Genomic DNA, 22,281 nt, shown 5'->3' on the forward strand with positions numbered 1-22,281 from the left:
AATGGACTGTTCCAGTGTTATACAGCTCCAAAAAATGCTGATTTGAAAGAAAAGGCGTTGATGACATGTTAGTGTGTGTGATTACGTGACTGAAATGGTAGTGAGACAAATCACACTGCTGATAGTCAAAGATTGGGTTTTTACAAATGCAGCAGAATGCAGCAGACAAACTAACAAAAAAATTGATAGTAATCCTCTTTTAATGTATTTACATGTACACTGGCTACCAGTAAGTCACAGAATCATTTTTTAAGATTATTCTTTTTGGATGCCAAGATAATAGCTCTGAATTACTCTCCCGTCATCAACCTGCACAGTCTCAAGTAGTCATTTCAAGGTGTACTGCAAGACTAAAGGGGACCAAACTTTGCTGTTAGGGCTCCTTGAACTGGGAATATTTTGCCAAATTAAACTGATGAATAATCAGTATCCTCTATAATCAGGCTGGGAAAACAAACATCCTCCACCCTCATCCTGAACACTGGTGTCCCTCAAAGGTGTGTCCTGAGCCTTATCCTGTACACCATCTTCACACATGACTGTTTGCTTGTCCATAAAGAACAATAATATGTAGTTGTCTGTGCATTTGACGGCGACATATCCAACCCCATGAGGAGAGTGTTCAGGCATTCTGTGACCTCCTTGACCTCCCATACTTGGTCTGCACTGAGGTGATGATTGGTAGATGTGCAACAGGAAGAGAAGTACTGGCTAACAATTATCAGTAGTTAATGATCCACAGAGATCAATAGTTGTTTCTCATTTTAGGAACAAACTAAACCTGCCATGCACAACCAACACTTTACCTTTTTGAGTCTTTCAAGTGTTTTGTTTTTATACATGCCAAACTGTGTCTCAATGACATCAGCAGACAAGATAAATGTAATGTTCTATTCACTTTGGGCCTGAAATGATTTGTGTCATTATTGACAGGTAGGAATAACAAAACCCTTTTATCTTTAAGAGATGCTGTATTGAGAGCAAGTACTTCCTCAAAATAGTAATTTGTTATCTGTAACCCTGTCATCTTATTTGTGTTTTCAGCAAGTATGTCGTCATGCACGCACTGTTATCTATTACAATTAAAAGGCTGTCAAGAGATGCCAACTGGAAGAGAATTGTGTTTTGAAGGTCAAGCTAAATCAGCACATCTCTCCTCAGTCTTTCATTACAGTGTGATGAAATTCTTGTGTTGCAACTTTTTGTGCGTTTTACTGTCCATTGAGGCCAAGTGGTTATTTTAGTAGTAAATTATATAGACGTTTTTACATGTTATGTGTCACTGGTGTTTTGAAATGCTAGACCTGAGCCATGTAAAGAGCAGCTAAGTTTCTTTATGATTTCATTAAGACCATTCTAAGCAGAACTACAAAATAAGCACGAGAGAGTCAACTCCTTTAACTTCTAGAGTTTCAGCATGGTCTTTTACCACTTAAATTGTTGGTTGCAGTAGAATGTGAAGAATGCACGAGGAGATTTGGTATTTGACATAGAGACTTTATTAGAATTGAATAACATTACACAAAAAAGCAAAGCTAAGTACTACCATAGACCAGTTGTAAAAATGCATTTATAACTGTGTGTGTGAGAGACACAGAGACAGATAGAAAAACACAAAATGCTAATCTGTCAGACATGAGGATTAACAATTTAGTAAGCCACAGCAGCCAGAATCAAATCTCAACGATCACGTGTAACAAACGGCTCAGAATCGGCCTCTACTTTATGATCCTGGCTCCTTGTCTGACACACTCACAGACACACATTTGTCATACTTAAATACACAAATGCTATCCAGATGATTCTCGTGCAAGGAGATAGCACATACCTTCTGTCTGCCAAGTCAGAAACAACAAATGGTGTCTTTAATGACAACCATAATAGCAATAAATCTGCGCTGTCATAAGGGAGGTAGACCTGTTGAACCTCCTCCATCTTGAGCATAAACCAGAACAGAAAACTACACATTCCAAACCACAAGTAACCACTGAGGCCTTATAGCGTCAAAGCAGCACAAACACACTTGTCAAGATAACAGCGTGGACAATATAGCCAGGAAAACCACATCAGCAATTTTTCCGTTTCCATTTCAAAAAGGGCAATAGTCGAAGCATAAGCTCTGTACACGTCTTTTCCATGGATGGGTAAACAAGGCTGCCAAATGCTTTCGTCTCGTTTTGCTTGAAACAACAGTGACTAATGTACACACACAGTAAACGCATGAGTCGCACACATGCACACACACACACACACACACACACACACACACACAGAGATACTGTACACTCAAAACACACTTAAGGCAATGGTGGCCTGGCCCCTGTGACCGTTCGATAAAATCTAAAAGTGCCCTTGTATGCTCCTCTAACCCTTCATGCCTGTTCATCCCATATGAGCCTACGGCCTGAACACTGCTTAGAAACATGTAACACTACTACAGATCACTAAAACACAAGATCAGCTCTTTCCTTCACAGAATATCACATAGCAAATATACAAGAAGATACTTTATATTAATATGTCATATTGTTAACACCTGATTTCAGTACAATTTAGAATACTATGTGTACATTACAGTAATAAGGATACAGATGAACAGGGATGGGCACAGATTAAGCGGATACAATTCATATTTGCATGTTGTTAAGGAAGGCTTGTGTCTCCACATTTTGTCGCTGACATTAACAGAAAGATGGCTGCACTAATCCAAAATCCATCCTAGAGACAACAAACATCAACACTAATGAAACAGTACCCAGACAACATGGTCCTCATCGGTATGTTCCACAATATTATTTCTACACTCACTCCGCATGGATCATATTGATTTGATGGTTGATATGGCAAATGCATCTTCATTATAATACAACCCTGAAAACTATATTAAAACATAGGTTACACTGCAACTTGCTGCGTATGTGCACGAGAGCTGTCAATTCTGCTCCTCTCGCATCACTCAACAACAAAGATATTTGTGACAGCCTTAAAAATTGTCTGCATCGTGGGTTTTTTCTGGTGCTTTTAAGAGACAATGAAGCATTTTTTGTGACGTCAATGAGCTTCACATTTTATAAGGATATGTGCACTGGTAAGGCAACGCTGGAAACTGTTCCAAAAGCCTCAATTTCAGTGTAGCTTTGGTAATTGGATTAATTGCAAATGTGTAAGTGATTTTGCACCACAAAATCAAAATCACAAAGGCAGGTCCTACATTATTAACTAATCTTGTTGTAAAGCCCTGTGTCAAAATGCAGTTTCAGTGCTTTCTTACGGTATTTCATATTGTACTCTTGTACTTATTTCTAATAAAATTGTTTTAGTCAAATTACCTCAATTACACACTATTTTAAGAAGTCATTCCAGCACTGAGCTACAGGTTACAATGGATATAACTGGATCTTTAACATGAGACAAGTGAGGGGTTGCCCCAAGGCCTTGAGAAAAACAACAGCATTAGTCTTTTCAGCAAGTGCCCAAAAAGAACATAACAACTTGTCCCCTAACCAAAACCAAATATTAACCCAAACCATGATTATTTCCTATACTTAAACAAACCTTACCTGTAGCATGGCGCATCATAAAACAGAATTATATTCCAATTGTGATTTGTAACAGTTTTGAAAGGCCTAGACAAATGATGTCCACTTGCCATTCTGTTTGTGGTCATTGAGGGCACGGACAACATATTTTGACGTTTAATTTGGATGATTTGTTGGATGCCGCCTAACAGGCTGATCAAACTATGTAAAAGTAAGAAAGTTAATATCTCTATAATAAAGATAATAGTAGATCTCCTACTTTTAAAGTAACTTAATTATCAAATAACGTTTCCTAAATGGAAATATGAAATAAATTATAACCATCACGATACAAACATGTATAATACATGACATTGCCTTGGCATTCAAGCAATTAGTTTTATTTGCAATCAGATAACCAAGTTTTTTTTTTTTTATCGTTTCACCACTGCTGAGCGGATTTATCATGAATGCACCTGGCTTTGCTCACATTTGCTCACACCCCCAGAGGGGAAATTACAATTTACACTCTGTTTGTTAGTAATCACCACACATAGGTCTGAAATACACACACATGCTCAGAGACCTAATCATGCACAAATGGAGAGATATCAGCCCTGAGCGGTTGGGGGGTACAGTGCCTTGCTCAAGGGAACCTGGCAGTGCCCAGGAGGTGAAGTGGGATCTCTAAAGCTACCAATCCACACTCCGTACTTTGGTCCGTACGGGGACTTTAACCGGCAACCCTCCGGTTCCCAACCCAACTCCCTACAGACTGAGCTACTGCCACCCCCATTTGACACTTGTGTCAAAAGTCAAAAAGGAACATTTCTTGTAAGAAATGGTCACACTTTTTTGGAGGAGCAGGCTCTGCTCTGCAATCCAAGCAGTGAGGAGAGTTTCAGCAGATAATCCAAACAGAGGAGAGGGTAGTTAAACTAGCAGGGCGGACATAGTAATTAATTACTTAAGTAATTTAGGCCTGTGTGTAATGTGTGTAATAACAACAGAATGTAAATTGTAATTTCCCCTTGTGGGACTAATGAAGGATACATTATTATTATTATTATTATTATTATTATTATTAATCACAAGAATGAGTCGGGGCTTGTCACTTTATAAAGGGCGCCTCATTGTTTTGACTGAACATGATTAATTACTTGTGTGAATGTGAAAAGAATCCCTGATAGTAATCAGTGAACAGGTGAACCCCTCTTGTTTTATATTTACATACCATAGTAATCCTGATAAAAGGAGACATTTAAATTAGCATATGTGTACTCTTCCTTGAACCTAAAGTGTCTCATTTACCTCACTTAACCTTCTGCAGGATTGGTACGCTCAGTTCATATTTCATCCCTAACCCTAAATCTTCAATAATTGATGTTTTGACCTCTCGGGGCAGTGGAACAATCTTGATGTTCACCAGATAGTCACTATGTGTGGTGCTAAGCAGGTATCATACGGTCAGTTTATTTGTTGAAAACAGCTGTTTGCTGTGGGGATTGATAAGAGCAGAGTTATGGGCTGGAAAATAAAAATAAAAACATCCAAAACAGGCAAAAACGCTGTAAAGCCGCAATGATGCAATTATACGTGACAATTATGTGTGTCTTCATCATTATGACCAACCTCATTTACATTAGACATAGTAGTTTGATCTATTGGTTATATAAAACATGTTAATTAATGCAGCGTTAGCCTGTGGGCAACACCTGTCTGTAGATATTGTGCAGGATAGATTTACCATTACCGTTTCTGATAGATGAATACATGTTACAAATAATGTAGTAAAAAAAAAGTAGTAGTGTCCGCTTATCTGGTGTCTGGTCGCGGGGGCAGCAGCTCCAGCAGGGGACCCCAAACTTCGCTTTCCCGAGCCACAGTAACCAGCTCCGGCATGGGGATCCCGAGGAGTTCCCAGGCCAGGTTGGAGATATAATCCCTCCACCTAGTCCTAGGTCTTCCCCGAGGCCTCCTCGGCCAGTTGTTTTCATACTGAGCTTTAATTTTCATGGCCAGTATTCATTTTGTAAAAGAGGTAAATAACTAATTATTGGCATCTGTCTATAATTAGTTGTGAGCAAGTGCATCATAACCAGTTTAAGTGTGTGTGTATACTTGTGGTGACTGGATGAGGGGCGGACTGGGGAACAAATCATAATGTTCTCAATGACACTGCAGGGAAATCAGCCTCTACATGAAAACAAGGCACTTTCCAAGTGCCACATAAACAACAACACAGACGGTGGCATTACATTATTTCTCTTTCGTTTTTTAAATCAGATGGGCATTTTCATTTGAGAACACGCTTTATCTACTATGATATCACTTTCACTTCATTGTTTGCACATATGTAATATCAAAACCATGTATACAGAGGCCTGATGCCCGTGTGGTAATCAGCACAGGGACATCAAGACCATAGACGAATGTCATCAGTTTGATGAATGTGTGCCTCTTGTGTTTCAAAGTTCATGGGGCCTGAGTATGTACAGTGAGACAAGGGGAAGGTCAAGGTAATGTATTAGCAGTCAATTTGACCTCTTCTTGACATTGACTGGACACATGTGAAGGTAAGGTTGTCTCAGTCAGTGTAGAGAAATATTCTCTTTCTTTCAGTAGTTCAGTCTCACTGAAATGCTTCACTACATTTATATTTTAAACACAAAGGGAACGGTGCACATGAAAAACTGCTAGCTTTCTTCTTCTTCCAAAAAATGCTCACAAAGGCAGGCCAAACTTCATCTATCTATTATGTGAGAGGCTGACAGCATTGTGCTTTGGTGCACTCAGTGAAATATGCTCAGTCGTTCAACCTGGCAGGGTTGAGGTTGTAACACAATTAGTACAAGGGGATCGGGGGAGCCAGACTCGGGCACGCTCGACAGGGCCTGACAAGCAGAGACCTCTGAAACCTGGCTGCCATGTTGTAGCCTGCAGGTGAGCTCAACAGGGACTGCAAGTCACTTAACAATCACTGAACGTATGTGTATAGTTACTGGATCCTTGGTTTATCTCCTTCACTGTAAGGCTGCAGTGGACATCACCCTTTCATGCTGCCATACAGTACATATATTGTAACACATAAAACATATTACTAGCATTTACTATTTGTATACTCCTGGTGTTTTCATTTCATTTCATTTCAAGTGTAGTATAGAGTTTCTTTTGGGTTCTAACATCAGAAATATAATAATGTAGGAATTGTTAAATAGTCTCTTAAATAACCTAGAATCCTATCCAGATGTTCTCCACAAAGTAATGGATAGTTATCTGTCAGTTTTGTAATGCCCTCAAACTAGAGCCCTAATATTAGAAAGAAACATGTCAAGTCACCCTTCTCACATTTGCTACTGTGTTCACCTGCAAGGACAAAATACAAAGAAACATTGCAGCGAACAATGTTTACAATATACAGACAATTCCGTCTCTAAAAGTTCAAAAACACAAAGGCAGCTAGCATTACAGTTTACAACCACAAACCAAGGCATCACCACTTCCCATCTAAACTGTTTATACCACTTATGTGTTTTTTGTGAACCGCGGAGCCATGTAAAACTGACAATCCACTCGTTTATCAGGTCCCATCCGGAGGAAATTCCTATCTTCTGAGGATTTTTTTTTTTTTTGAGTCTTTAAACTCCCCTTTTCACAACACTTCAGTTTACAATTAGTCTGTGTTTATGGTGCCTGTTATGAACGAGACAAATTAACAGTTGACAAATATATCATAGTATGTAGAACCAGGCACTTAGTCCACAAGGCAATTGCAATTAGCATCATTAACACAGATTAACACATTACGGTCTTCCTATTTTTATAGCTACATAATGCTTACTAAATTTTTTGAATTCATCCCTCACATATCATACAGCCCACCACTACACACACACACACACACACATACACACACACACACACACACTTGCCTCGCCTTAAACATCAGAGCAAACAATATGTCTTGGTCCACTGTGACAAGCGATACTGTACATGTTTTTTTAATGCTTTTTTCAATAATGTTAATAAGACTGTGTGATTCATTAAATGATCTCTACATAACTTTACGCACAGGGTGAAGCTTCTTTTCTGCTACAACACATGGCCTGTTTTTTTCCACTCCAAATCACTGTTACTATAAGTATAGAATTGGCCCGAAAACAAAGGTTGTGGGGTGCTGTGTTGCCGTAGTAACTGTCTCTTCCGGATTGTGCCTGCATCCATCTGTCTTAGCAGGTTCCCATGGTGCTGACTGTAGTGTAACTGAACTTGGACATGGACGCTCCTGTTGCCATTACATCCTCTTTGTTGTCCTGTAGCCCACGACGGCGGTGAGGCTGGCAAGGTGCAGCACAGCACGAGAACGTGGCTAGTAGAGCTTTGCGAAAACGTGTGTTCATGAAGCAGTAAATAATCGGGTTGACACAGGCAGAGGAGTAGCACAACAAATGAATGAAAGCGATGGGTGCCCCTGAGAGGGCGTGTATGGCAGAGAGGTCATCAAAAGCCCGCCACGTATTGACACAATACAGTGGCATCCAGCAGAGAAAGAACAGGACAACAATGACCACTAGCATGCGGATGACTCGCTTCTTGGCCTCTAGCTTGGCTTCAGATGTGTTGCTGCGTGGTCTTTCCGTCTTGACTGCCCTGCTGGATGCAGCCACGTTGCTCATCTCCATTGAGTTTGGCTGCTGGACAACATTAACATAGCAACCATCGCCATCATCAGTGCCAGTAGACACAGTGGAGTTCAGTCCATTCTTCACATCTGGTGGAGTAAAAAAAAGTATTTCTGTGAATTACATATATATATATATATATATATATATATATATATATATATATATATATATATATATATATATTTTAAAAGTGATCCCCTATGTGAGTTATGTTTCCATTTTGTGAGAGTTTGTTTTTACCGTACTTTGTAGACATTATAAATATGTCATTATTAATCCTGTGTTATTTTGAGTATCCATACTAGTGTCAAAAGGATTGATTCCAAATAACAGGTCAATTAAAAAACATTTCTCAGTGCGTGCACCCTTTGCTTCTCTGCTGATGTTGCAATCTCCTTAATAGTTCAAGGGTTGCCCCGACTGTCCATCAGCTGATAACCCCCCAACATGGCCCGAGATACACAACATTTTATGAACATGAACAAATATTCAAAGAAACTGTCTGCCTCATCTGTCTTTATTGTATGCAATCTGCCCATCGGTCCCTGTCTCCAGTCACTTCTCACTTACCCCATGCATTTAAGAGGATATAACTGGTCCTTTTCCATCAATTCCCTGCCATATTGTCAATGTTGCTTTTTGCGTTGCATTGCATTTGCATTTTTGTATCTTCACTTCTTTAACAAATTACTGAACTGTTCTTGTTGACCTGGTTATCTGCATATGGTTATTTCTCTGTTGCTTCCTATCCATCTGCATGACAGAAACAGTCACATACAACTGTGGCCGGCCACACACTGGCTGCGTCGCGTGAGCGTCTCGTTTCTGTTGTGTGTCAGCGAGGTGGATTTTTCTATTTCGTACACACCAGAACCGTGTCTGACACGGCGCTGCTGCAGCTAGGTGACGTACAGGGAGGGCTAACTCGTGACATAGCGCCGACAGATTCAAATTCCAAAAAATGGGTAAACACAAATATGTAGGTTACTGATTTGATTAAAGCAAGACAATGTCGACAGTATTGACGGCAAAATAGGTTACAGAATATTTCGTTCTGGATGACAGGTGCAATATTTGAGAATCTATCTGGACTTGAACCGCGACTCTCCAGTTCCCAACCCAACTACAGGCTGAGCTACCGCCACCCCAAATACAAAATAAACAGGGAAAAGATGTGCTCTTCTGCTAAATAAAAAATCTTAAAGGAACAAGCTAAAGCCAAAGCACCACAGCTCTGTGAAAATGCACGCACCCATTTGTAATCATCCATTATCAATTCACTGATAAAATACAAAGTACCCTGAATAAAATAATTACAGACCCTAAGTCAAATCCAACCCACTCCTGGATTATTAAACACATTTTCCAAGAGGTTATTTTAGAAGTTATTTATCCCTTTATTGCTGTTTTTACCCCATGATCTCTGTCTCTCAAGCTTTTTTTTTGACAACCTATTTCTCTCTTAGACTAAACAGATGGTGAAGTCCAGGCCCACAGCTGCCAGCCAATTCTATCCACTAATGCACTCATGCTTCTATCATCCCAGACACATTCTCACATGCCCACAACAGGTTATGTTCCACTTAACCTGCACACATTTAAATAATTGTAGCGCTAATGAAATCGTGGTAATTAAAATTCCTCATCATTCACATAAATTAAAAAGAAAAATGACATGTATCAAGAGACACAATTTGACTCAAAAATTGAATGACATTGCAATCCCCCAAGTAGCATTTTCTCAGGAAAATCATTATTTTGAGGTCCATAAAAAGCTTTTTAAATACGAGTTCTGTGGCCAGTACCGTATTTTATGTTGTGGTTTGTGGAGGTTACAGCATTATCGTCAATGATAGAAACAGGATTAACAAGTTTAAGTAAAAAAAATTTTTTTCAAAGGGCTGGTTCTGTAATAGATGTGAAACATTGTAAATCCATGCACGTTAATTAACAAATTTAAATTTTCTGTCTGTCCATCCCTCCCTTAAGGTTGTCCACATGCAGAAAGCTAAGGTCATACTGGAGTCCTAGCATTTACTGTTTTTAATGATTGCTGTACTCTTGTGTATTTGCTTAATAATTGACTTGTCTGTGAGCCAAATTACCCTCTTGCACTTTAATTAAAACCTTACACAACTATTTTCTGTATGTTTTCCACATGCGGGGTTCATGGCCTCACCAGTAGAGCCTTTTTTGTGGTCCATCTCAAACTGGATGCCTCTATAAAGTTCCCTGGAGATTAGTCCATAGGCTGCAATCATCACCAACCCTGGGATTGCAAACAGCACAAGCAGAAGCAGAATGTACCTAAAAGAGACACATGAGAGAGAGGTAAAGATCCAACTGCCACATGCATTCAGGCACTCATGTAGCCCCAGTTTGTACCCCTCATGTATTAATGTATTACCATTACCTGTACATTCGAGTCCGGGAGCATTTCAAAAAAATAAAAAACAGACAGACTGTTGCATAGCATATTGTTCTGTTGTTCTGAGGATATTTAAAATTTTCAAATTGCAAAAGTATATTTATATATATATATATATATATATATTTTTTTAAGCACATCATCTCTCAACAAGAAATAGATCCAGTTTAAAGTCCAAAGAAAAGATCCTGTGGTGTATGGACTGTGCGTTGTCGTTTGGAGAAGATCACTAATCTCTATTTGTTCTTGAATTGATTTTGTGCTTTTTAATTAGTCAATTAGATGTGCATGATATTATAGGACCACGGTGAGATGCAAATTACAGTGATGACTATTAGGATTAACTAAAAATATTCCCCCACTTTTTCAAATTCATAACTAAAATATTATTTTTCTCTTTATGTTATGATTACAAATTTCATATAATATGACTATTCTCATGTCAAAATATCTTAACTTTGGTTGTTTATACAAAACAATCAACCCTCAGTCTAATTCTCATTGATATTGCACCTTATTAATTTGCAAATAAGACTGTCTACACACGCAGCCTTCTATGTCCTTCCAGTGGATTAATAAAAAAGCCTGCTACCTCTAAGACGACCGGCTGTTTTTTTCTAATTGTGTAGCATACAGTGTATGCATGCTTAAGACACTCGGTTATCTGTTATGCAAAATCTCCACAGGTCTTACAAAAAAATCAAAGTATAAGTGCTTACTTGTTAAATCTGAAAAAGACGGTAATAATCTTAATATTCAAACTAGAAAAACATAAAATTTTAAAACATTAAAACATTATACAATCTTTGTCAAGTCAATAGATGGCGTTTGTTCTTTCATGACCAGCAGGTTATGGTGGTTAATGATAATAAATTTTTTTTTACACATGTTTGTAAACACTTTTGAAAGTAGCTGTGAAACTCAGTTAAAGGATTGGGATTGTTGAAAAGACACACACCATCTAAAACACTCACCAGGCCTGCTCGGCTGTTGCGAGGGGCCACATGTGGCGGCACTGGTGAGCAGTGGTGTTGTCAGGCCGCTGAAAAGGCTCCAAGTGACTGATGATTGGATAGGGGATCATGATGACAAAGGCTAGCACCCATGTAGCAGCAATCACTCGATAGGCATGGGAACGGGTCTGCCACACCCGCGACTTCAGAGGATTACAGATGGCACTGTAGCGCTCAATCGCTATGGCAACCAGGCTAAATGTGGAGATGCTTACTGATATTCCTGTATCGAAACAAAACAGATTATTTTAAAAGGAAGTAAAGATACATGCTATTTTTCTTTTGATGCATGAAAAGTTATTACCGCTCTGTGCTCAGAATAGAGCTTGAAGCCGTAATAAAAAAGTAACATCAAAATGTTTTGTTGATGTGCACGTAATATCTACAATCGTAACTGAGACTAAGATGAGGCGCTCTGAGAAGATATGCTTGCAAATGAATACAGTGCGAGAATGTAGATGGGGATGGTTATCTGAGTCCTGGTAGAATAAATCATGTTGGCCTCGATCACTGATGATATCTCCCTTCTGACAGGACAAGACGGGAAATTACTCTTTACCTCTCTTATCAATGTCCTCAGCAAAAATACAGACCGTAGGCTTTGTTTGTGTGTGTGTGTGTGTGTGTGCGTGTGTGTGTGTGTGTGTGTGTGTGTGTGTGTGTGTGTGTGTGTGTGTGTGTGTATGTGTGTGTGTGTGTGTGTGTGTGAGTCAGGACCCAGTGTAGCACTGTGTTCGTACCAATGAGGGCAGCTTTAGAGCAGATCCCACTGAAGCAAAGAACAAGCCCTGGGTTTGTCCAGTTTTTCCTTAATGCATCAAGATGATGGCTCTCTTTCATTCATGGTCCATGTGCTTAATCTAATCCACCTTTGCTATTTAATTGTCAGATGGCCATTCTTTCAGGGTCAGTACAATGTTCCGGATCTAGTTCATTTTATGTGTCTGAGCTTGTATTTTCTGCCACCGCTAAGGAAATTAATTTATAAAACTCCTCTATTGGTTGTGTTAGAGGGTAGGACTCAACAACCTACAGTATGTTGTCATATAATTTAGGGGATTTGTTGCGCTGACTTCGTTGATTCTGTTTTTTACATACCTCTCAATTTTTATGAAATCATCTGTTTCATATTTGCTTTTTCTTCCTCCTCATTGATGCAGAATTTCATTTCCGAAGACGTCTCCCATTACCTCTGTTACTTCCAGGGCAAATTAGTTTATTTCTTAATCTATTACTTTATCCTTCTACAGCTTAATTAAACTATTTCTCCTAACTTTTTGGTCTTTTTAAATCAGTAATTTAGAAGAGAACTCATTACCTTGATGTAAACAAGGAAAAATACCCATTACTTACTTAACATCTTAACAACTCCCCAATGATCCTTGGTCTGTGATATTGTTTAATGGTAATCTATGCCATTCGTAAAGTGGTGGACAGGTCAGAGAACCTGATCACTTCCTAAGTGATGCCTGTTTCCTTAGTACGGCAATTCAGGTTAAAGTAAAAGAAATCAAGAAAAAAAATGTAGCAGTAAAACAATAGGCTGAAAACTAAAACTCTTCTTAAGGCAATATGGAATTGGTCTAATAATAAGACTAAAATTTAATTTTCTTTCTATATCACACACATAAAAAATGACAGAGATTTGGTTCTGTCAGGTTTGCTATAATGGGATTTTTTGTTTTGAAAATTGATGAAAGAATCAAGAAAAAAATAAACATGTAATGCCTGTTTGAGCAATTTTAAATAAAATTGCAAAAGTAACAACAACTGTGAAAGATATGTGATATCTTTGTTTGCCAAAATGTGTTTTACACAGTATAGTGTATATTAATACTAGAGCCCAACAGATAAAGGATTTTTAAGGCTGATACCGACACAAATATTTGGTTATTTTCCAATATTCTGATTCCGGTCAGCCAATACATATTTTGTAAATAAAATCCAGAAATGTGTAACAAAACATAAACAGATTTCCCTAACATTTTTTTTTTATGAGTTCTTACTAAAAGAATATGATAATAATTTGTTTAATTGTCACAACAGAACAGAGAAACACAAAACTATATATTAAAGTTCTGATAATGAAAATGTATTTAAATACAAACTTAAAGTCCTTTGAACAAAAACACAATAACAAAAAAAAAATCAGTATTGCCAACAGGGACATTGTAGAGCGCCCTCTAGTGGACAAACTATGCAACTCCAACGCTCATAACATCGTTGACCGTCCGTTTTTGTTTAATTTTTTAAACATTAATTTATTGGAATCATTTGTTTTTGTCATAAATGATTTAGATTGATGAATATTAATATATACATACAGTGTACATACTGTATACATACAGAATACATGCTGAATGCTGATAATTTGGGAAAGGCCTAATATTGGCTCGGTCGGGCTTTGAATAATGCACAGGTAAAAGTGAATAATTTATCAAGGAAATGATTTTGAACACAGGTATGTTATTTTACGAAATGTAGAGCATAGTGGCAAACATACAGATACTGTAGATATTCTGTATTTTTATAGTACTTTGCTCACCCATGAAGTAGGACACAATCTTGCACATGGCAGCTCCAAAGATGAAGTCCTTGAGGATGCTGGGGATGAGTGTGAAGGGCATGCAGAAGACAGCCATCATCAGGTCACTGACAGCAAGCGACAGCAGGAAGGTGTTGGTCACAGTGCGCATGCGCTTATTGACCGTCAGCACCACTATGATTAGCAAGTTGCCAAACACGCTCAGAAAGAAGATGAGTGAGTAGAGAAGGATCCGTAGTGTGTGGTCGTCATCTGGTGCAGAGAAAGACAGGAGTAGAGGATTTGTTCGAGCGTTTGCCTATACTGAACCACCAGTTCTGTTTTACATGATGAGCAATACAATCACGCTGTCATTCATTTATCCTGATCCAGCCTTGAGCCAATAGTGCTACTTCTGTATTGTACTTAAGAAATACAGTTACAAACTCACTGCTCTCATTATGCACTTATTTTTGATATCACACCTGTTTACACCTCAATGCAATATACAGTAAAAGGGTAGAAAAGGTGATTGTGGTAAGTCCACTGGACTTTCTTGAACTCGAGTATCAATATCTATTATACTTGGACCATATGGTTGTAGGGGTGGGGTGGAGAATGGCATAGGAGTTGCATCATTATGACATTACAAAATAAGACACACTTATAAACAGGTTTTCAAGCATAATTTGTACGCTTCTACCTTCTGCTCATATTTGTCAAACTAAGTCTCTGCTGTCAACAGCCTGGGACAAAATTAGCCTGTTTAGCTTGTTTTTGTTGTTGCATAAATGTTTATGCTGACATGACAAGCCTCCAATTAGCTGCAACCAGTGTTACCAGGTTTGACTGACAAAAATCAAAACTTAGAAACTGCCTAATCATCATAAAAATAGCCCAATTCTGAAATTGTATTTGATATAATTAGGCATACTCAATTATCATGTAGTTTTTTCTACAATTAAAAATACTGAAAAAAAAGACTATGGCCTGCGTTCAAAAGATTGTCTGTGCTCTCAGTTATTAGCAGCTTTCCTGGATCATCTCTTGTAAAGTCCATGGTGTCTGCTTTCTCTATTATCTTTGCTACCCCCCTGCTAAGACACGACAATTTTTAAGGGTTACCTACTGCGACTCTATCCTGGAGATTATAGGCACCCATGTGCATCACATCCGCAGGACACAAATCACATCATGCATGAGCCCAAACTCCCTTGACACAGTTGTAGAGGCATGTGCAAACCAAACACACTCAAGCCCTAAACCCCTGAAGATTCCCAAGCAACAGTTCCTAAGGCACTTGTAAATTACATAAGACCTGCAACACATCAAGAGAGTGTCTGTTTCCTGCAAAACACAAACTACATTTATTGTTATCTCTATCTTTTCTTTTCACTCACTGTAATCCTGTGTCATCTTTCAGGCGTCTCATCTTGAGAGTTGTGTTTTGGGAATCAGAGGGTAATTACACTATCATTGATTCAGGTTTTCTATCTGATCAACCCGTTCTCACTCCAAACTCATAAAATACGGACGTTTAGGCAGTGGCTTTCCGCGTGTGATGCGACTAAAAAGGCCCCCTTCAGTGTGTGTGTAGAACGTACTGGGGAGAGCAGGTTTTAGCAAGTATATGTAAGGGGGAAATTCCACGTAGGGAGGTTGGTCAGGGTGGTGGCTGTGTCAAACACAAGACTTTCACGCCAGAGAGTGGGGTTTGTGTCCCGCTCGTGTCCTTAACTGTCTTGTTGTTGCAGCGTGTCAGGGAAGCCACTTTCTTCGTTAACCGGCCTGTTATTCCTGTGAGTCACGGAACCATAAGCCCACCCGCAACCTTGGTAACACTTTACAATAAGGTACACAAAAAAAATGTTTTTGAAAGAGTAACGAATGGTAGTTACCCTTTTTTCAGAAGAATAGTCACCCTTTTTCAGAGCGGTGCTTCTCCAAATCTATGTGGGCAGAAATGTGGTTCAAATATGAAATGGCAGTATGGCATTTAATTGATATGATGTTCTTGCTTTCACCCAGCTATTCTGAAATGTTTTTGTTGAACTTGCGGGCTTAGCGACGGATTAGGGCTCAGTCTGTCTTTCTCTCACTCTCATCTCTCTCTCTCTCTCTCTCTCTCTCTCAGAAACACACACACTTTTAGACATCCAATCTAATGACATGCAGCCTCACCATCTGTATCACACACCCCTATGCAAATAAAAAGCAATAACCTCTAATACGGTGGGTACTGTTCTGCTGACAGAACATCAGGGTTTCAAAGCAACTACAGGCTTGCAAATGGCAGCAGCTAACAGTGTTTAATTTTGTACACATATGTGTGTCTCTCTCTCTCTCTCTCTCTCTCTCTTTCTCTCTCTCTTTCTCTCTCTAATCAAAGCCAATTAGCTTTCCTGTGTGCTTGCTGCCTGTGATGGAAACACAGATAAATTTCCTCAACACATTAAAAATTTCCTTCAAGACAGCATTTCCAATATCTGCTCCTGTTAATGCAGGTAGAGCGGAAGCATTTATTTTAATCACTTTGCTAACCAATGCTCTAGCTGCACTCAAAATCTAATCAATAAATATATTGGGTGGGGTCACATTTAAGCATTTGAAAATGTACTTGAAAGTAATGCATTAGTTACTGTCAGAAGTAACTACTTACTTTTATTATTTGTAACTGAGTATCAAATTTTGTTACTTCTTGGAAGAAGTAACTAGTAACTGTAACTAATTACTTTTTAAAAGTAACTTGCCCAACACTGCAAAGTAGTAGGCTAATAGAAAACTGATGCACCATCAGGTCAATTTTAAACCTTGTCCAATAGGCTACTTTAGTTTAAGACTAAATATCAGCGAAAATTACATTCCCATCAGCCTTAGCTGTAGGCAACTTTGTTTTTTTAAGTGTGAATGGTATTATGCTAATACTAAGATGGTAAACACATGAAACATTATTCTTGCCAAACATCAGCATGTTGACATTATCATGAGCAATTGAGCATGTTAGCATGCTGACTTTAGCATTTAGCTCAAAGTATGCAGCAGCCAGCCAAATAAAGTCTGCTAATATAATGCATGCCGTTTTCATGACAGAAATATATTGGACATAATCAATAACAGATTTCACATTTAGGCTAGTTGTTCTTTTTATGCTCACAGAATTGGTTAAATACTGTGACACACAAAACACTAATTTGACAACACACATCTATTTGTAAGGCAATCAAATGATTGTCCTTTATTTTTGTCCAGGAGCTGTTGGTTAATTTTTTTCTTTTGTCTGGAGGCGGATGGATTTTAATGTTGAACTAAAAATGTACAGACAAAGTTGTTAAAAAGCAACGTTCACGATATTAGTAGCTGACCTGCGAAACCACACAATCTTTTTTTTAATTAAAATTAAAGTCATTACATAAACCAACACTATTATTTAGCAATGTTTAGTTTGCGCTCAGCCCCACCAATTATTTGGAGAACTCGTTTTTAGACAGAGCCAAATGACAGAAGGGAAGCCTGTAGCACTAGAGGTGTGGGGTGCTGGTTTAATGAGTGTGTATGCAGTGCCCATAAGCCGTGTCTGACCATCGGCTCTGGCACACAGTCTGCTCTCTGTTTACAGACCAAAGACACTGTGAGCCGGTTGCGGAAAAAAATACTTTTTTGCTACTTCCAGAGGTTTGCTCCTTGCAACCATCTGAAAAAAATCATGACACGTCAGAAAATACGACTTCAATTTATCTGCCATTTATATCTTATTAGAGTGCTTTCCCTGCACCTACTATCTCAGTAATGTGTCCCTATTTGGTTGCATCACATACACACAGCATGTCTGCTGTATGTTCATGGACGTTACACACAGTTTAGTTAAGTTGTGCAATTGACCCCTATTAAAACTTTTCCATATCTTGTGTAACCTTGATTTGAACACACCGCTGCTGTGATTTTACCAGCAATTAAAGTGTTGGATGTGAAAGATAGGTGAGCCAATTTGCTGCTAACAGTATTATTACAATAATTGTGGAAAGTGAACTGCAGTGGCAAAGATTATTATTAGATATGCAGTGAAATAGTGGATACATTAATAATGGGGTGCGTAGTGAATATTTAAGGTTTCATCTGTTCCTCTCATTCATATGTCCGACATTATATTGAGAACGAATTACTCCCCCTACCCCTCTCTCTGTCTAATATAAATGCAGCACTTCCTTTCTATTCCAGTTGGCCGTCGTGTCACTGCACCAATGAGGGAAAAGCTGGCTATGCTCTTGTGAGACCGAGACATTGGTAAATGTCACAGCTAGTAGCTAATCCAGCATAGCAAATGTCATCTAAGCCTATCACTAAGCCAACTGCACCCCAGAACAGTTAATGAAGGCACTGAACGAAACCACTTTCTGTTGACTGACAGACAACAACACACAAGCCTCAGAGTCCCTGGTCACAATGGTCGGGCGTCAGAACGAGTTGGTTGCTTGGCGCACAGTGCAGGCATGTATTAAACACCTTGACTCACAACAGGCAGTGAGATGAGAGGGTGTGTGAGCAACGTTGATTGTGAAATGTGCACAAACAGGAGAAATGCAGCTCTGAGAGAAGTGGTGGGAGTCTAAGATCCTTTTGTGAGGGATAACTGCTTTGTGTTCAGGAATTGAAAATGGTGTTTTTTTTCCAGGCTGGCATTGACTGATAACCCCTCCTGTTGCAGTTATGATCAATCCCAAAGTAATGACCAACTTTCCACTCTTTTATGATGAATTGCACTGTAATCAGCCAGTATCCTTGATAACTTACCTATAAACACTGTGATTGATTCTATAAAAACCTGTCTTGTGCAGTAAACAAGATGTGACAGGCTTCCTTTAAAGCCAACATAACTAATTTCAAGTCTACAGTGGCGTGTCCAACCGTGTGACATGAAGAACTTAAGAGTCTTCATGTTTTGCTTCCAAATCAAAAATAACACATGAGCTGCATACAGTGTAAAAACATTTTGAAATGTGTTAGCTGAGTGACGATTTCTCCCAATGTGAGACAAGGATTTTCTTTGCTTTGAGATGTATTTGCTCCCGTTTGATGGCTGTGTCAGGGGTGGATGCCAGTATCCATGGTGAAAATCTCACAAACAGGGCAATATTTGTTGCCTACAGAGAGCACAGCCACAATCATTCCCTAACCATAACAATATATATATATATGTATACAGTATATATGTATACAGTACATATGTATTTTGTTTATATACATATATTGTATATAAACAGTATATATATATATGGTCCATGGCGCACATGCTTTTACATCCCTGGTCTGCAGCAAAAAGCATGCGACTGAAATCTGATTGTGACACAACTCTGCTTCATTAACACAGAATGTCAAATTGATGGACAGAGAAACAGTGTAACATGGTAAAGAAGTAAGCAAACTCTGGAGTGACGTAGTGAGAAATGATGGTGACAGCATACAGTGTCAGACATCCTCATTTTTTTTTCCAGAAGATGGGTGTGTGGTCCGGTTGGGAGATACAGTGGGATGAGAAATAAGACAGTGAAAAGCGTGTGGGTGAAACAACAAAATAGTGCAGGCAAGATATATAAAAAGGATTCAGCTCCCAACTAAACTGTGCTGCTGCACTTCTCACCAGACACAAGATAAGGCGGTCTTGATATATACTTGTCACAGGTGTCCTAAGTGGGTGCTCAATTTTACTCATCACTGGCACGTATAGAATTGAAACTGTATCTCTCACTTATGTTGACCGGTTAACACCATCTCTGCAGTGTCTTCTACAAACATCAACACATGCCAAACAACACGTAAGGGATGAAAATACCAAATGTTAATTGATAAAATAGCAGGTGGAGAGAGGAATGAGAGAGTTTGCGTCCAAGTCAAGACCGAGTCCAAATGAGACACAGTCACGAGAAAAAAAAATCTCTTTAAGACCACTTACTTACCTTTTCATAATAAATGTAATGTGAGATGCGGTATATCTTCTATTTTAAAATGATCAGTTTGCTTCATTATTTGCAATAATCAAAAAGCAAGTAACACTGCAGGATCAAATTAGGCCATGTTATTTACTCTAAGCATAACAATTTCCCTTAAGTCACATCAGGCTGAAGTGTGACGTTACATTTTAGATGATGAGTCTTTTTACTTTGGTGAACAAAGAACATTCTGGACTGTTGATTGAAAATGTAAAAAATAACAATAAACAGGTGTCAAAAAGGAAATGTTTGCATTCTTGAACGTAGTACTTGTCCTGAAGAATCCATTGTACAAGATGCTCAGTGACATTGTGTCTGTGGCCTAAATGAAAGTGATTGACGCCTGATGATTGAGACATATGACACTGTTCTAGCCCTTTATTAATGGTTTTGTTTTAAAGGAGGGAGTTACTTAAGAAAAAACTGAAAATCGAGACCAACTAGAATATCTGGCAAGTCCAAGATATGGCCGAGAACACAGAAAAACTTCTTAAGGACTCAAGTACTATAGTCCTGGTTAATATTATACTGTATACAAAACATTCGCATATAGAAACAGCAGGAAGCAGCAGTATGGCCATGTGGCACAGTTCAGATATGAAGCAAAACTTTCCAAAAAATAAATCCCTGTTTAGCCTTGATTTGATTCTCTTGCGCTCTCTCTCTCCCTCCCTCCCTCTCTCTCTCTCCCTCCCTCTCTCTTTCTCTCTCTCTTTCTGATATTTCCCTGTATACACATGGATGTCCACTCTGAGGATTAACAAAGGCTTATCTTTATTATCATATCTTATTTCCATCAATTTACTCAAGCGAAATATAACCTTACAATATAGCTTTACTTTGACAAATACTATAGAGTCTGGCACATCATAATATTATATCCCAGGGAATTAATAACACCAATACTGCTCTTTATTCATTATGTTAAGTGAACTATTACTTTTGGAAGTTTAATTTTTATTTACGAATACACACAATGAAGTCATGTTGTCTTTTCAATTCAGAATTAATCTGCATTTCTAACCCAACACATAAATAAATCATCATTAACAACCTAACCTTAAGCTGAGGGTATTTTAAAGGAAAGCTGCAATTCATTTTCTCGCAGCGTGCCTCCTTGTGATACCCAGCTTGAGGTAAGTATTTAAGTCAGGTCAACATAGCACCTTCCCGTAGCATAAAGACAACACAGTCATAGTTGCACTTCTTAATTAACCTGCAGGTGATAATGTTGAGTAATCTGTGTGTCCGCTCACCTTTGTGCCTCACAAGCAGAGGTATGGACCGTGTGGAAACGTTGCCGCAGGAGATGTTTGATGTCTCGCTCCCATTACCGGCTCCGTTCTGCACCGCATCAGTCTGCGATCCGACGCACTCAGGGGATGTAAATGTCTCATTTCGTCCATAGAGATCCATGTTTTTTTCATGTAATGTTGTCTCTAAGGTTACACAAAGTTCGACTTAGACGTTTAGTCAATTTTCTTCTGAGCCTCTAAAGTAGTAAAACACCTACACTCGGCATCCATAGTCCTTACTTCAGACCGAGGCAAGTTGTCGCTTTCCAACCTCTAGAACAAACAAAAAAAACTGTCGTTCACTTCTTTTTCGTTAATTTTTTTTTACCTTTGCTGTATATGTGTCTCACTTGGCATTACACGCGTCAATCAAGGATCGGTGCGCAGCAGGAGAGAGAAGGCGCGCGGCTTTGCCAAGCAAGCCGCATGGAGCGCGCGCGTGTGTGTGTGTGTGTGTGTGTGGTGTGTGTGTGTGTGTGTTTGTGTGTGTGTGTGTGCGCGCGCGCGTGTGCATGGAACCAAATGGCCATTGGTCAGTTTGTGAACACTCGTCCTCAGTGTTAATTTGTTAATTTAAAAATACTTCAATGCAGGTATCTTATGTCCGAGATTTAGCCTACACAATTACAGGTATGAATGAAGAAGTTTTGTTTTTCTCATTAAAAAAGAGCGATAAAAATACGTTAAAATGAATAGATTCATTACTCTTGCCTGGGTGAAAAACATTAAAATTATTGGTTGAAACAATATTATGAAATCATTCACAATGACAATTAATTAATTTCTTGAATCAGATTTCTTGAATCGGCATTTGGTTAAGAGTAAATAGCTGAA

The 22,281-nt window shown here is 38.7% G+C and overlaps 1 protein-coding gene across 1 annotated transcript; it reads right to left on the reverse strand.

The window, feature by feature from the left end:
* Nucleotides 1-5,799: 5,799 nt before the first annotated feature.
* Nucleotides 5,800-21,850, reverse strand: cckbrb (cholecystokinin B receptor b). Its single transcript, XM_032529762.1, has 5 exons — nt 21,409-21,850; nt 14,190-14,441; nt 11,606-11,867; nt 10,383-10,510; nt 5,800-8,289 (listed from the first exon to the last, which is right to left on the reverse strand). The coding sequence occupies exons 1-5, from the start codon at nt 21,566-21,568 to the stop codon at nt 7,748-7,750; spliced, it is 1,344 nt and encodes a 447-aa protein (XP_032385653.1). The 5' UTR covers nt 21,569-21,850; the 3' UTR covers nt 5,800-7,747.
* Between the last annotated feature and the right edge of the window lie 431 nt (nt 21,851-22,281).

This window comes from Etheostoma spectabile, chromosome 11, assembly GCF_008692095.1.
Source record: "Etheostoma spectabile isolate EspeVRDwgs_2016 chromosome 11, UIUC_Espe_1.0, whole genome shotgun sequence".
Lineage (NCBI taxonomy): Eukaryota > Metazoa > Chordata > Actinopteri > Perciformes > Percidae > Etheostoma > Etheostoma spectabile.

Bases quoted from the DNA above. Each gene is read 5' to 3' on its own strand.
- cckbrb (XM_032529762.1), bottom strand. From the start codon at position 21,568: ATGGATCTCTATGGACGAAATGAGACATTTACATCCCCTGAGTGCGTC. The intron at 11,868-14,189 runs GTGAGCAAAGTA...GTTTCGATACAG, and splicing joins GATTGTGTCCTACTTCATGG to GAATATCAGTAAGCATCTCC. The intron at 10,511-11,605 runs GTGAGTGTTTTA...TGTCTCTTTTAG, and splicing joins GCAACAGCCGAGCAGGCCTG to GTACATTCTGCTTCTGCTTG.